Source organism: Typopeltis vanoorti, chromosome 3 (assembly GCF_054136105.1).
Source record: "Typopeltis vanoorti isolate ZY-2024b chromosome 3, IOZ_Tvanoo_1.0, whole genome shotgun sequence".
In the NCBI taxonomy this organism is placed as follows: Eukaryota; Metazoa; Arthropoda; class Arachnida; order Uropygi; family Thelyphonidae; genus Typopeltis; species Typopeltis vanoorti.
In genome coordinates, this window is record NC_143551.1 from 83,884,691 (window position 1) to 83,899,433 (window position 14,743).

At 37.5% G+C, this 14,743-nt stretch overlaps 1 protein-coding gene across 2 annotated transcripts in view; it reads left to right on the plus strand.

The window, feature by feature from the left end:
* Positions 1-1,306: 1,306 nt before the first annotated feature.
* Positions 1,307-14,743, plus strand: part of LOC150108339 (zinc finger protein 277-like) — a 195,674-nt gene continuing 182,237 nt past the window's right edge. The window contains exon 1 of one of the 2 annotated variants that reach the window (XM_090415747.1): positions 1,307-1,550. In XM_090415747.1, coding sequence (XP_090271873.1) covers position 1,550 — 1 coding nt within the window. In that variant the 5' untranslated portion in view covers positions 1,307-1,549. The remainder of the gene's footprint in view (positions 1,551-14,743) is intronic. The other variant, XM_090415746.1, reaches the window with a different exon arrangement.

The following is a 14,743-nucleotide window of genomic DNA, read 5'->3' on the forward strand; positions in this document are numbered from 1 at the left end:
CATTGGAATTCGGGCTTTGTTCGTGGAGTTGCTAACTGTAGTCAAGCCCTGGATAACAAGGGTAGCCAATGGTAGGCCGTATGTATGGCAGCAGGATTCGGCCCCTTGCCACACCTCTGGGAAAAGTCAAAAATGGTTGTCTGAAAATTTCTACGACTTCACCAGTCCAAATGTTTGGCCTCCAAACTCCCCAGACCTTAACCCCATGGATTATTTTGTATGGGGCGCAGTTGAAAAAGACACCAATCGCACTTCCAGTAATACAAAAGCCCAGTTAATGGATAAAATTAAAACAGTTTTTGCGGCCCTTCCCAGGGAGACTGTAGCATCAGCTTGTTCGAGGTTCCGAAGCAGAATTGAAGCTGTGATCGATGCTAATGGTGGTTATTTTGAGTAAATCTTGTTGATAGTATTGTAATTAACTCTGCCTGTAATGTTTTTTTGTCAATTCATTAAATTTAATAGATACAAAGAAGATTTTCTTTTTCCTTACGAAACTGTCAAATTTATCCCGAACACCCTGTATATATATATATATATGCAAGGTTTACTTATGAACTAAATAGCTTCATCAACCACACACCCATTTAAAACAAAAAATACAATAAGTTAACGTAATATTATAAACTAAAATACGAAAAAGTTATTTATCCTTCAAGAGTGATAAAACTACTCTACACACAGAATACGTGTGTAGAGTGGTTTTATCATTTTGTCAATTTTCCTCCTTACCTATGATCATTTCTCCTACCAATATATGTCCCCATATTTGTAATCGCCACCATAAGAACTACTCGACTTGTTCTCATCATGCTAATTTGAGAGTACATGTCATCTATATTTGCTCTTATACCAATTACATATTTACTTTTCTTGGCCTCTATCTCAGACCAGTCTTAAATGAACTATCCTCTGAATCCCTGTCCCCCTGATGTACTTCTACCCTTGTTGGCTTTAACTGCTCTGCTATTATTAGCAACCCCCCCCCCCCACACACACGCACAGTATTATTTATTATGTCCTATCTGTATGCATTATATTCCAATGCAAGGCCGTACGAGGTTCTAGCTGGAGCCCGAAAAATTAGGGCTAGTTGAAGGGCTCCAAACAATGAGAGAGGAGCCCCAGAGCACTCTAGCACTTCATGCCGCCTGGGAAAAGTAAGTATGGTCCTGTTCCTATGTCCATATCATTCTCGGTCAAATAAATCTCGCTAATGAGTATAACTTTGGGCCAATTTGCATTCCCCAATGTCCAGAACTTCGCACATTTATTTCGAATACTTCTGGCGTTCACATTATCTCATTAACTATCTTTATGGTCATTATTTATGCTAATGCTAAGAAATTTCAAGTTTGTAATTTTTAAAATAAATATCTCAACGTGCTATTTTATCTTTAGTTCCCTAGCGTTGAAAATGTGAAAGTGGATTTATTATTGTTATCCAATGTCCTCAATGGAGTAAAAGACTTGGGTTATTCTTCGCGTAATTGCTATAGATAGAAGAGTTCTATCTTAGAAATACAGATGAGTAATATTTTTGGAGAAAAGTGCGTACTAGATGAGGCTTTTTTTTTTTTTTTAAACCTATCGTGAATGTTATTATATTCAATTTTAATAACTTAGATAAATAAGAATTTAAGAGATAATTCGCTTCGTTTTGCAACGATTTTTTTCATTGCAAGAGATATGGCGAAATATTTAGTTATTCAGCTTTAAAATTTTATAGTGAGTGGATAGGTTGACCCGAATACATAGATATATACGTGTGTGAGTTCATCTAGTGTGAATGAATTTAAGGGAAGGTATGACAGCTGGTTTGGATGATTTATAGCCTCCCTCCATGAGTCCTTGAATCCCTGAATTTTTACTATTATTATGTGACACCTCCAGGAAGTCCAAAGACTCATCAAAGATTCATTTCTGCATGTCAGGGTCCTCTGCATCATTGCAATTATCTGATTGCAAAGATGATTGCATCATTGCAATCATCTTTGCAACTTGTACAATGTGGCCCCTGAATTTCAGGCCCTTGTCCACCACCACCACTCCCAGATCTCTCATCTCCTCTACTTCCTTTAAAGTTTTCCCCACCAAGTATATACTTCACATCCCATCGTTGCTTACCAAATCCCAAAACTTTACACTTTGCAACATTAAACTTACAGTTCCATTTACCTGCCCATTCATGCAATCTATTCAAGCCCTTGAATGAAGGCCATAACATCTGCTTGACTGCATTGCTATTCTCAGTTTTGCATCTTCTGCAAACAGCTGCATATCATTAGTTAAATCCATCCCAATATCATTAACATACAAATTGAACCACAATGGTCCCAAAACTGATCCCTGTGGTATGCCACTAGTGACCTTCTTTTGTTGGGATAATACACCCCTATATACAACTTTCTTCATCTGATTTGCCAATTTCTGCTCATACTGCACTTTTGTTTTCCTTACTGAGTCACTCTTCTGGATTGATTTTTATACTCTTCATGTAACTGATTATTACCATTATTCATCCTGTACTGTCTCAAAAGTACCTTCTTCTTTCAGATTTCATGCTTAAGCCCCTTATTCATCCATTTTACACCTGCTTTATTCAGTCTTTTGGCCTTCGGAATACATTCACACATTGATGCTATTATGTATTTCTTTGTCAGCAGCATTTATTTCCTTTCCACTCAATTTACTTTACAACCAAGTGAAAAATTTTCTACATATATTGGAATCTATTGAGAAACTAAACAAAACTAGTAAAAAATTAATAGATTTCATGATATATAATAATCTTAAAGTAATGAATTCCTCTTTGTAAATTTATTGGGTCTGCATAGGGATGGAAATCAGTTACTTTGTTTTAAATGAGAAAATCGAAATTTTCTTTAGATGTCAGTACATGGAGGCTATGAAATAGGCATTGATCACATCCTTACTAAGATTAAACTGTGATTACCATCTGAGTGGCTATGTGGAGGAAGCAAAAAGAAAGAACAATCCCATTATAAAACCAGATAATTAAATAATACAAATACACATTGGCTATATGAGCAAAGAATTAACCAACGTTTCGATAAAAGTAGAACAGCAAAGAAGTCAAAGCAGAATGGCATAATATAAAAATAGTACGAAATAGCAGCAAATGAAAGTCTAGGAAATACTAAACAATTTCTTATAAAGAAATTAAAAATAAGAGATGATGAAATTAAAGAAATAATCAGTAAAAAGAAAAAAACATATTACACATAGTTAAACAGTAAAAGATGAAATGGAACACAAAAGAAATGAGTCATAGCTAAGAAAGAAGTTAGAAAAACATGTATAAACGAAGAACCAAGAACCAATGCATATAAAATTTTTTTTTTTCCTTTCTTTTAGGCTTACACGGTGATCCGAATACATTTTGGAAAATTATGGAGACAACTACCGTATTTGAGTAAAACTTTATAAACTAAAATCCACATTTGACGTTTCGACCTTTATATCAAGGTCATCTTCTGGAGCATATATACTATATACAGAGAGAAACAAGCTGCACTACAATCTACATGGTTTGTTAAAGTTATTGACCAACCGTTACAACAATTATTGGCCTGACCTCTGGCAAAAAAAAAACTTACTACATCAATGCTCGAGTCCTATTATTAATATTATCTATTGGTTGTAAAATTACATTGGGAGTAACAACTATATATATATATATATATGATTATACATGTAAACCTTATACATATTATATATATTATACATATGAACATATAAACAAATGATTATACATGTAAACATATATAAAGATTATACATATAAACACCATGATTATACATATACATTCCAACCAGTTGGTATATGGGATGGTTTCCAATACTAGCTGAAGGTTGCCTAGAGTCCTGAGGTATGCTGTATACGAAATATTAAGTAGGCTGAATGTGTGCCATCCAGATTCTTGGAATTTTCATGCCACCATTATGCTTCTCATTTCAGACATTAGACAAAAAAGTAAATATAAACAATTAACTAAAAATAACAGAATTTCTAAATGTTTATTCAGAATTATAGACTGATAATTACCAAAATTAAATAAAATTGGCAAATTAATAACAAAAATAATAAAATATAACAACAGAAGAATTAGAAATTAGTTTAAAAGAAACAACAACAACAAAAAAAATGGAAAATCACCCAAAAAAAAAAACTTAGGTTCAGAATACGGCATTATTCATGTAGATCCAACTTTCTGCCTAAAATTAATAGAAAAAAAAAAGACAGTACAGTCTAGAAACACTCAGATTGCTTTATGAAAAAACATTTGATAAGGTAAACAAACATTTTATTTAACATATTACAATGAAGACAAATACCAAATAGTAGATATTTGATATTTGTCTTTCTTTTACTATAAACTAATCTTGACTCTAAACTTTCATCATAAATTTCCTGATATATATATATATGTAAAATGTAGGCTATTTTACTATATATTGTAATGTTTACTATTATTATGGATTTAATCCTGTCAACGCTGTACCATTGTAAATGTGATGCTATTGTGCTCTATATTGTAATATTATAGTTATTGTGCCTTTCGTAAACATTTCTTCTTGTTACTGCTTTGTAGTAATACTTTCTGTCTGCTATTATATTATATTTTCCTGCTGCACTCTATATAAGATAATTCTTTAGCTATCCTTTTCTACTTATCTATTTCCCCTCCTTATACTGTATTAATTTCTTATTCTTCCTGTTATCTCTTACTCTACTTTCCGTGACTATATTCTTATACGTGAGAGCACTAGAAATTTATTTTTGTTTAAAGACTGCGCCACCAATGGTCCCGATGTGGTATAAGAATTAGTAGTACTTCCAGTAGGTCTTTAGTTAATCCAAATCCTCTCTTAATTAAATTATAGTTGTGGCTTTCTATGCACTCCTTATCTTATCTATCATTTAATCCCCCCCCCCCGCTCACAGGATCATGTTTATTTGGAAACAGTGCATTGCATATTAAGATCAGGCAGCACTCCTTGGATATAATTAACAAGCATGTTTATTAAACACAAATTTCCTTTCAATATACAATACATAAAAAATAGATGAATTGCTCTTTCTGACCTTAGCTTAAATTAAGCTAAATATGACAAACTCTTATGGCAATTTCCCTCAAATATGCAAATAAACTTAGAAGAATCACTGCAACTGAATATATAATTCCTTGTTTAATCTAATTATCATAAAACATTTCTAAGGCAATTCTACAATTAAGCAACATAAAACTTTAAGATTCCTTACAATTAACAATTAAACCTTTTGCCCAATCACTCCTTAGGAAATAGCTATGCTCTGTTCTACACACACATAATAATTCCAACCTTAAACTTGCATCAAATTACTCTCAGACATATATATATATATTTTTTTTCACTATAAACTTAATTGTCCATCTAAAATAGTCCTCTTACATCACATACAAATTCAACATATAACAATTAACTCACATTAGTTCTTCCTCTCTTTAGCATACTTCTTCTCAGTTTGTTTCAGTCTTCAGATTCTTTTCCATTTTGGGTTTTTGGATTTTCTTTCCATAGAGGCTCTCGGAGCACTGGCACATCAGTCAGATCAGTTGGCGGGGTTTGGAATGCAATCTCCCGGCATCTTGAAAATTTACGCTGCATCAAATTTTACATATATATATACCCTCAAGGTGTATTCAGGATACTGTGACAGCACTACATGATTAAGATTACATTATTAATCTCCTATTCACAATTTTCCTCAAAATTTGTCTATTACTTGTGATCACTCCAATATTGTCATATCTAACATTTCATGCTTCTTAGGCTCTTCTGACTGAATCAATCCCCCCTTGATCTTCCTCTGGGTCTCTTTTTTGCCATCATGGCCCCAAACACCTGTTTTGCTAACCTTTCCTCACCCATTCTATTTAAGTGGCTATACCACCATAGATTAACTCTGTTGACACATTCTTGAATGCTAATAATGTCAAGTTCCTTTCTAATATCTACATTTTAATATAATTCTGTTATTGCAAAGGCATTTGACAAAGTGCCACATGATAAGCTGATCTTTAAGTTGCAGCACATGGGTTTAGATGTTGGGTTAGTCATCTGGATTCAGGATTGACTGTCTGATTGGTATCAGGCAAGTAGGTTACAAGTGTGGTTCCACAGGGCTCAGTACTGGGACCAACATTGTTTAATCTTTATATCAATGACATTGTCAATGGATTATAGGGGGATATTCAGTTGTTTATAGATGATGTGAAGCTGGGAAGGGTTATTAATAATAATGCAGATGTGGTAGCTCTGCAAGAAGATTTGAATAAACTAGACAGATGGGCAACTTAATAGGTGATTGTTTAATGCAGCAAAATGTAAAGTTTTGAAGTTTGGGATGCATCGATGGGAGGCTGCATACTTGATTGGAGGAGCTGTACTGGAGGAAGTACGGGAGACAAGAGATCTGGGGGTGATGATTGATAGAAACCTGAAATTCAGGGAACATACTGTGAAGGTAACCCAGAGGATTGCTGCAATACTGAGAAGGACGCTGACCTGCAGAGATGAGTTATCGTTCCATTAAATAAGACCCTGATCAGACCACATTTAGACTATTGTTCTCAAATTTGGTCCCCAGGATGTGAAGGGGAGGGGGGGTAAATTAACTGAGGAAAGGCTACAGAGGCAGATAACAAAGATGGTTTCAGGACTGTACATTGTTAGTTATGACGATCGGCTGAGGGAATGTGGACTGCAGAGTTTGGTGGATAGAAGAAGGAGAAGTGATATGATCGAGACTTTTAAACTGTCATGAGACAGTTGCAGGGTTGACACTGGGAAGTTCTTTCACTTGGTGGAACAGCGGCAAGGAGCGATGACAAGAGGCCATCCCCTGGAAGTTATGAAAGGAAGCTGTGAGCAAGAGGGTGAGGAGTGGTTTCTTTGTATGGAGGGGGTTTGAACCATGGAATTCATTGCCTGATAGAGTGGTGAGAGCAAGAACAGTCAATGAGTTCAAGGAGTGGTATGATAGACTTTGTGTTTTCCTAAGAGGGACTTCCCATGATGAGTCTCTTGACTCCATGGAGGCCTGAATAATAATAATAAAATGCAAAGTTATACCCTTCGGTGTGATGAGATACCCAATAGCATATGTATAGTAGATTATACTAGAAGAAATTCATCGAAACTAGGGATATTGAAGTTTTAGTATATAGGAAGTTGAAGTTCAGGGGCCATATAGCAAAGATTGTGAATGCAGCCAAGAGGATAACTGCAATGCCAGAACCAACATTTAGTTGTCAGGATAATGAAGTCATCCCCCCCCCCCTTTTTTTTTTATAAGTAATACAACCTCATCTGAACAATTGTGCATGTCTGGTTTCTGAGGTGGTGCAGATTCATTGGAGAGGATGCAAAGTAGAGTAAGTATTAACGATATCAGTCAGCATGCTTGCTGTGCTTGCTGCGTAAGCTCATTACTTGAAAAAGAAGTAATATTTATTTGTTAATAAATGCATACATTTATAAGAATTCCATATAGGATTTTAGTTTTGCAGACAGAAGACGTCTTAAGCTTGCGCAGCAATAATTGAGCTTTGCGTTGTGTATCGAAGGCCGATGCTTGCTCGCCTAGTCAAAGCTACCTTGGCATGCTCGGTTGTGGGAGCTTTCAGGTCCTCACTGCAACACTGTGATTTCATGCGTGCGCATAGCCATTTCCACTCCTTTCACGTCGTCTTAAACACAGGCCATACGCAGTCAAAGTAGCTCTTGTCAGTGAGCTTCAGCCAGCCTTTACAAGTGTGTGTGTTGCTTTGGAAAATTAAGTAAGTTACAACCAACTTTTTATGACGATGTTAATAACATGTCATTAAGGACTTGATTCATAGTGAGATATTTTTCTCTCTTCCAAATGACTTCATTTCTCCCGCGAGTGAAGACCCCGGTATAGAGGTAGGCTTCAACGTACCGAAGAGGACTTTAGCGAGAGCTCTCGTCGACATAGTAGGGGCACAAAAGATACTTGGTTTTACCCCTTATGGAGCAGGTAGATACCAGGTAGTTGTGAAAGATATAGAAACCAGGAATAAGTTAATGGCAGGTGTAGAATGTGAAGGGAAAATGATCTATCCCTTCGTAGTAGGAAGTCTACTGAAGACACTACGAATAGAAAGGTTCCCTGTAGAATATCTCGAGGAAGGGAGTGAGATAATAAAAGAGGTTTTCTCAAAATGGGGAGACGTATGGGACGTCAAAATCACCAACGATGCTGACTACCCCGACTGGAAGACTGGCGAGGTGACCTTCCTTATGGAGATGAAGGCCAAGGTCCCCAACTTTGTATTTCTAGACTCTGCCAGGGTAGTAGTCAACTACCCTGGTGTAAGAAAGCAATGTTTTCGGTGCGGATCACTCGAACACCTAGGTGCAGACTGCCCCAAGAACAAATGCAGGAACTGCATGGCGGCAGGACATGCCCTAGCCCAGTGTGAGGCACCTTGCCTGAAATGTGGAAATACAACCCACAAGGTAGACATTTGTCCCAACAGGACACAAGCAGAACGAATAGGAGGTGCTATATCACCAACCCCAGCAACCACTCCAGTAAATAAACCTGAACCCGAAAAAAAGGACGACATTCTAGTTATAGGCAAAACAGCAGAGGAGCCTAAAACAACAGAGCCGGTAGACTCTCCACTCATTCAACCCCCAGCCATCGTGACAGTAACAACAGGAAATCAAGCCGCCACCACAAAAAACTCAGAATGGAAAATAAAGGGGAAAAAAAGCGTAAAGCAAGGAAAACTCGCATTGAGACGGAAGAGTCCACAGAAGTAGAAGAAATGGAAGCCAGCAACAACACAGAAAAAAGACCAATCAGCCCTGAAGAAGGAGAAACGAAGAGAATAAAACCACATAACAGATGCCCAGAAGAAGTATCTGACTCTGAGGAAGAGGAAGAAAGGGAGATCAGAATAGAAAACCAAGAAGAGACTGAGGAATCAAGAAAAGGCAATATTACCTCAGCCGAGAAATCGGAGGAAGAATCCATTCCCACCGTGGACGCCCAAAGAGTTCTAATGCGTTTAATCCCAGAAGACTCTGAGGTAATCCTCCAAAGGGCAATAGACAAAATAGGAGCACCTATACTCCTCCTCACAGGTCCTGAGACCATAAGCTTCAAATGGGGGAGACCTCTATATAGAAAGATTAAGTGAACTAAACCCAGTACAGCTAAAAGGAATCCCTGAACTAAACAAAGAAACGGAAAGGAGGCTGTATAAAGCTCTTCACCAAATAATAAATGGCCGGGAAAAAACAGTAGCTTCTCAAATCTTACAGAAAAATACAACAAAAAGAGAGTTAAGGGCAAACTAAAAACTTGTCCTCCTTTCAGGACCAACTAAATACTTAATTCTATTGTACAACTTATTGGTTCTCTAGCTCACTAAGGAGGGGTAGACCTGAGAACCTGGGCTGCGAAGGCTTACATCGAGGTGGTGCATCTCCTTGTGGGCTGCATCACTCGGGCCGGGTTCTTCCCCCAACTCTCGGTTCTCTGGTTGATAAAGTCCACCTCAATATGGATCCCGCTATCTAATCTAAGTTCCAAATTTTAACAAACATTTTTCTTTTTTTAGGGGTTATGAGATGATGTCTCCAGACACCTGGATTAATGTAATCTAAAGTTATCTTTTTCGTATAAAGTGAAGTGTAAATTTTAAGTTTTTTTTTTTTTTTTTTAGAACAGGTGTAAGGAGATTATGTTTTACAGACCTTTTAGCCACAACCTCTGGGTTACACAGCTAAACAGGTTGACTGAGGCCTCTTTTTACCTCCTACTATCCTACTCTACCTTTCTTTAACTTCCCCTATTACTACCAGCTACCCTATTAATGACCTGCTGACACTCGGCAATCTTTATACTCCAAAGTCCGATGATGAAAGACGTGAACTCCCATTCTACCTACTCATTGATGAGACCTCAATAAAGGTTGAAACCGGTCTGGGTAGTGACCTTCTCTCATAATGTAGAACAGTAATACAGCTCCTAGGAGCTAAGTTCACATTATGGGTAAATATCAAGAATAGTTATCAGAGCTTGCTCCACCTTTGACATGAGTTGCCTCAGCTTGCACTACCTTAAGGGTCAGTTGCTGCAGTATCCAGGTATTTGCTTATGCTTGGAATCGCCAAACTTTATATAGTTTCTACTATATTCGGCATAAAACTCTTTGAGTTTCTTATTCGGCTAAGAAACAATATGGGATGTAATATCCCTTAACTTAAAAAGGAGAAAGAGCGGTTATATGATAGAGATCTACAAACTTCTGAAAGGGTCCATTTTAGAAATTTTGTAAAGTCCAAAATTTCTAAAATGTGTTATAAATAACTATTTTAATTTCCTGACGTTTCGACCTTCATATTAAGGTCAGCTTCTGAATATATACAAATATACAAGGAGACAAGCTGAGTTACATTTCACACAGTAAGCCTAAAGAAACAATGATTAGATCACCGGTTATTCTACTGGCATGATCTCTATTGAAAAAAAAAAAAAGTTTTTTCACTAGAGTTTATGCCAGTAGAATAACTGTTGATCAAATCATTGTAGCTTGTCCTTGTATATTTGTATATACTCCAGACAATGACCCTAATATGAAGGTCGAAACATTGGGAAATTAAAATAGTTATTTATAACACGGTTGTAAAGTCCAGAATTTCTAAAATGAATGCTGATCACCATGCAACACTAAAAGGAAGGATTATGAAAGTGTCATACAGGATACCTGCAGATGGAATTTTTCATTTTATGGACAGTGTGGGTGGGGGGATAAGAGGGTATTGGAAGTTGAGGATGAATGCAGTCAAGAAAGGAATGAGAGCTTGATTTTTCTTTCATAGGGTGGTGTGATTGGAATGGTGGAGATGAGTGAATGAATCCAAGAGAAGGCGGCATGACAGGTGATGAGAGTTATAACTGACCTCCCTTGATGAGTCTCTGATTCCCTGGAAGTCTCTTGTAATGTAGTAATATTATAATAATAATAATTTAAAGTTTATGATCTGTTGTGAGGTTCCTAGCAATGACTTCTGTATTCCTCATAGTAATACTGTATAGTTCTACATTGTCTGAATCAAGAAATAGTTATTTTGATATACCTCCTTATGACCACATAATACCCATTACATGAGGGTTCTGATTCCTCCAGAATCAGATCCCATATTATCGTAATACAGTTTTAATTCTCTGAAACTGCTCTTCCACATATTATTATGTGGAAGAGCATTAAATGGGGGGGGGGTGTTATTGATGATAGCTGATGAACTGCAGCCAAGGAGAATTGAAGTTGTATCGCAGGATAGTGCAAAGAGCTCATTTGAGACTATTTGGTGTGAGATTGAGACTGGCAGAACAAAATATACAGCTGGGTGCTGCTATAGACCAGGCGATGGAATAGATGCATAAACAAATTGATGAAATGAGTGGAAGAAGGGTAATTATTATGGGAGATTTCAACTATGGTAACATTAATGAAGGAGGAGGGGACACATGTGAGGAAGGAAATGGATTTTATTCAATTATTAAGGGAGAACTATCTGAGACAGCATGTAATTGAAAATACTTGGGGTGTGAGAGTGCTTGACTTGGTAATAGCATCTGAGAATTTGACTGTAATGAATATGACCATGTTGCCACCTATTGGTGAGAATGATCATAAGGTCTTGACCTGGGAGGTGGCTAAAGGTGTGGAATTTTCGATTAAGCGAGGTATATGTGGAATTACCGTGCTGGCAAGTATGACAAACTTAAGAGATTGCTTGGATCATGCCATGTCACTGCAAGGGCTGGAAGTCGATAGAGCATGGAAAGTAATCAAGGAGCATATACAGGAGGTTATGGCTGATTGTATATCTAGGGTCCGAATAGTACAACAAGTAGGAGTTAAATGGATGAATAACACCATTAAACTTGAGCTGCAAAAAAAGAAAACTGTGGAGGGAATTTAAAGAAAGAGGTGACCTGCAGGCACATGAATGGTATAAAGTGCAGGCCAGAAGGGTAACGAGTGTGGTAAAAAAAAACCAAAAGTGGATTATGAAAGGAAACTAGCTTTGCAAGCAAAAGAGAATCCCAAATAGTTCTTTCAATATGCTGCAAGCAAGAAAAAAACTGTACACGGCAAAATGATTTTAAGGAATGACGATGGTAAGGAAGTCACTGAATTAGTCGATATAGTGGAGTTGCTGAGCGAGCACTTTGCAAGAGTATATCATCCAGGTGGTGACATTGAAAAAATGAAGGAACCATTAATTTATACAGGAATTGTGATGAATGAAGTGGAGGTGAATAGTCTATTATAGAACCATAATGTGAATACATCTGTGGGATTGGATGGTATACCTGCACGAGTCTGGTATACCTGAAGCGACTAAACAATTATCAGTGCCTTTGACCATGTTGTTTAATCTGAGTCTCGGGTCTGGTTTAGTCCCGAAGGTGTGGAAAGAGGGGGAAATATATCCACTGCATAAAGGAGGATCCAAGACTACTGTTGCAAAATACCGACCGATCAGCATATCAGGAGTCGTTGTCAAGGTCTTGGAGAAAGTAGTCAAGGGAAGAATACAGGAATGGATTAATGAAAATGAGATACTGTATGGGGGACAGCATGGCTTTGTGAAGGGTAGATCATGCCTCAGTAACACGTTTTATAACACAGTGATGGCTGAACTGGATAAGAGTAATATGTTTACAGTGATACTGCTGGACCTGGCTAAGGCATTTGTCAGGAGACCACATGGAATTCTAAACCGTAAACTACAACATATAGGAATGGATATAGGGTTGGTGAAATGGATAGGTGAGTGGTTGATGGAGAGATATCACAGAGTAGTTTATTCAGGAGTAGAGTCCAAAAGACGGCCTGTGACTAGTGGTGTGCTGCAGGGTTCTGTTCTTGGGCCACTGCTGTTTAATTTGTTCATCAACGATATAGTAAAGGATCTAAGAGGAACGGTTCATTTGTTCGCTGATGATGCAAAGTTGTGTAGGGCAATAGTGAATGCAGAAGATGTCTTGCAGGACGACTTGGATAGATTGGAGTTCTCGGCTAAGGTGAATGGATGTCAATTTAATGTGACAAAATGTAAGGTTATGCATTTTGGGGTGAAAAGATTAGCAGAAGTGTACCACATTGGTGGAACTGTACTCCAGGAGAGTGATGAGGCCAGGGGCTTGGGAGTGTTGGTGGTTAGGGAGATGAAGTTTAGGGGGCACATTGCAAAAGTTGCTAAATCAGCTCATCAACTCACTTGGTTGTTGAAAAATACTTTGGCAAGCAGAGACAAGCAAGTTATCGTACCTCTGTACCGAGGTACGATAACTTGCTAAGACCTCATCTCGACTACTGTGCCCAGATTTGGTCACCTAAGTTTCTTCTTGATGGGGAGGAGGTGGAGAGGATCCAGAGGCGAGTGACCAAGATGATAGCAGGTGTATGGAATGAACCTTATGAGAACAGGTTGAAGATTTGTGGGTTTCAGAAATTAGTTGATAGGCGTAAAAGGGGAAATATAATTGAGACATACAACTTGCTAAAGGGTTTCTATAGGATTAATTCAGAGGATATTTTTGAAATCAGGACTGGTGGTGGGAGAACCTATGGAAGCTGGTAAAGAGTGTGGTTAGCAAGGGTGTTAGAGCTGGGTTCTTTACTTTTAGAGTAGTAAACGAGTGGAATAATCTGCCAGGGTTTGTTGTGGGTGCTATGACGGTGAGTGAGTTCAAGGCAATGTGTGATAGATACTGTGAGAATGTCGTATAGTTGTTTGGACATGATGTTTCGGGCCTCCTTCGATGAGTCTAAGGACTCCCTGGAGTTGCCCGTAATAATAATATTATTATTACCATATTACCACATACCTTATTATAATTTCTTCTATGCAGTTCCACTTCAATATTTTCTTCAACTATTCTGTCACTAATTGTGTCATTTAACACTCTTTCATAGTAATTACTCTGTTTGAAAGAACCAAATCCAGAAAATATGATTCTTCAATCACAAGCAGTTATGTCTTCTGGTCCTTGCAAAGGCTATTGAATGTAGTTTTAATCCATCTGTGTTCTCACTTTTCCCAGATGGCATTACTGTAACATCGCCTAAAGAAAAAGATGATCATCTGGTATTTTTTTCATTGAGTTGTTGCATAGACAGCCAAGTTAAATCACCTCCAATCCTTCCAGCAAGAGTATGCTGCATGCCTCTTGTGCCTATCACCAGAAAGTCCTGAAAACAATTTTGAACACTCAGGATAGAAGGCTTCTGTAATCGACCTGTTGCTTTAACCTTAATGTTTTCCAAAGTAATGAGGTTATTAGCATTCAACTTCTTTATCAGTGACCACTAGTATGGTTTCTGCCACTCAAGATCTATAGCAGAACTTACTTTCATCACTCACCTCTGGATATCTACCATAGAAAGCTTTGGAGACACCTGTGCTGTTGCACTTGACATTTTCAGAGCATTTGATAAGGTCTGTCATAACAAGCTGCTCAGCAAATTGCCCCACCCTTTCTATTTCAGGTGTTCTTCAAGACATTTATATCACTTACCCTCTTCCTCATATATAAATGATCTTACCTCAAACCCTATCCATATTTATGATAATGGCACACTTCATTCCTCTTCCTCCTATGACAAACTTTCAGTGCATCACCA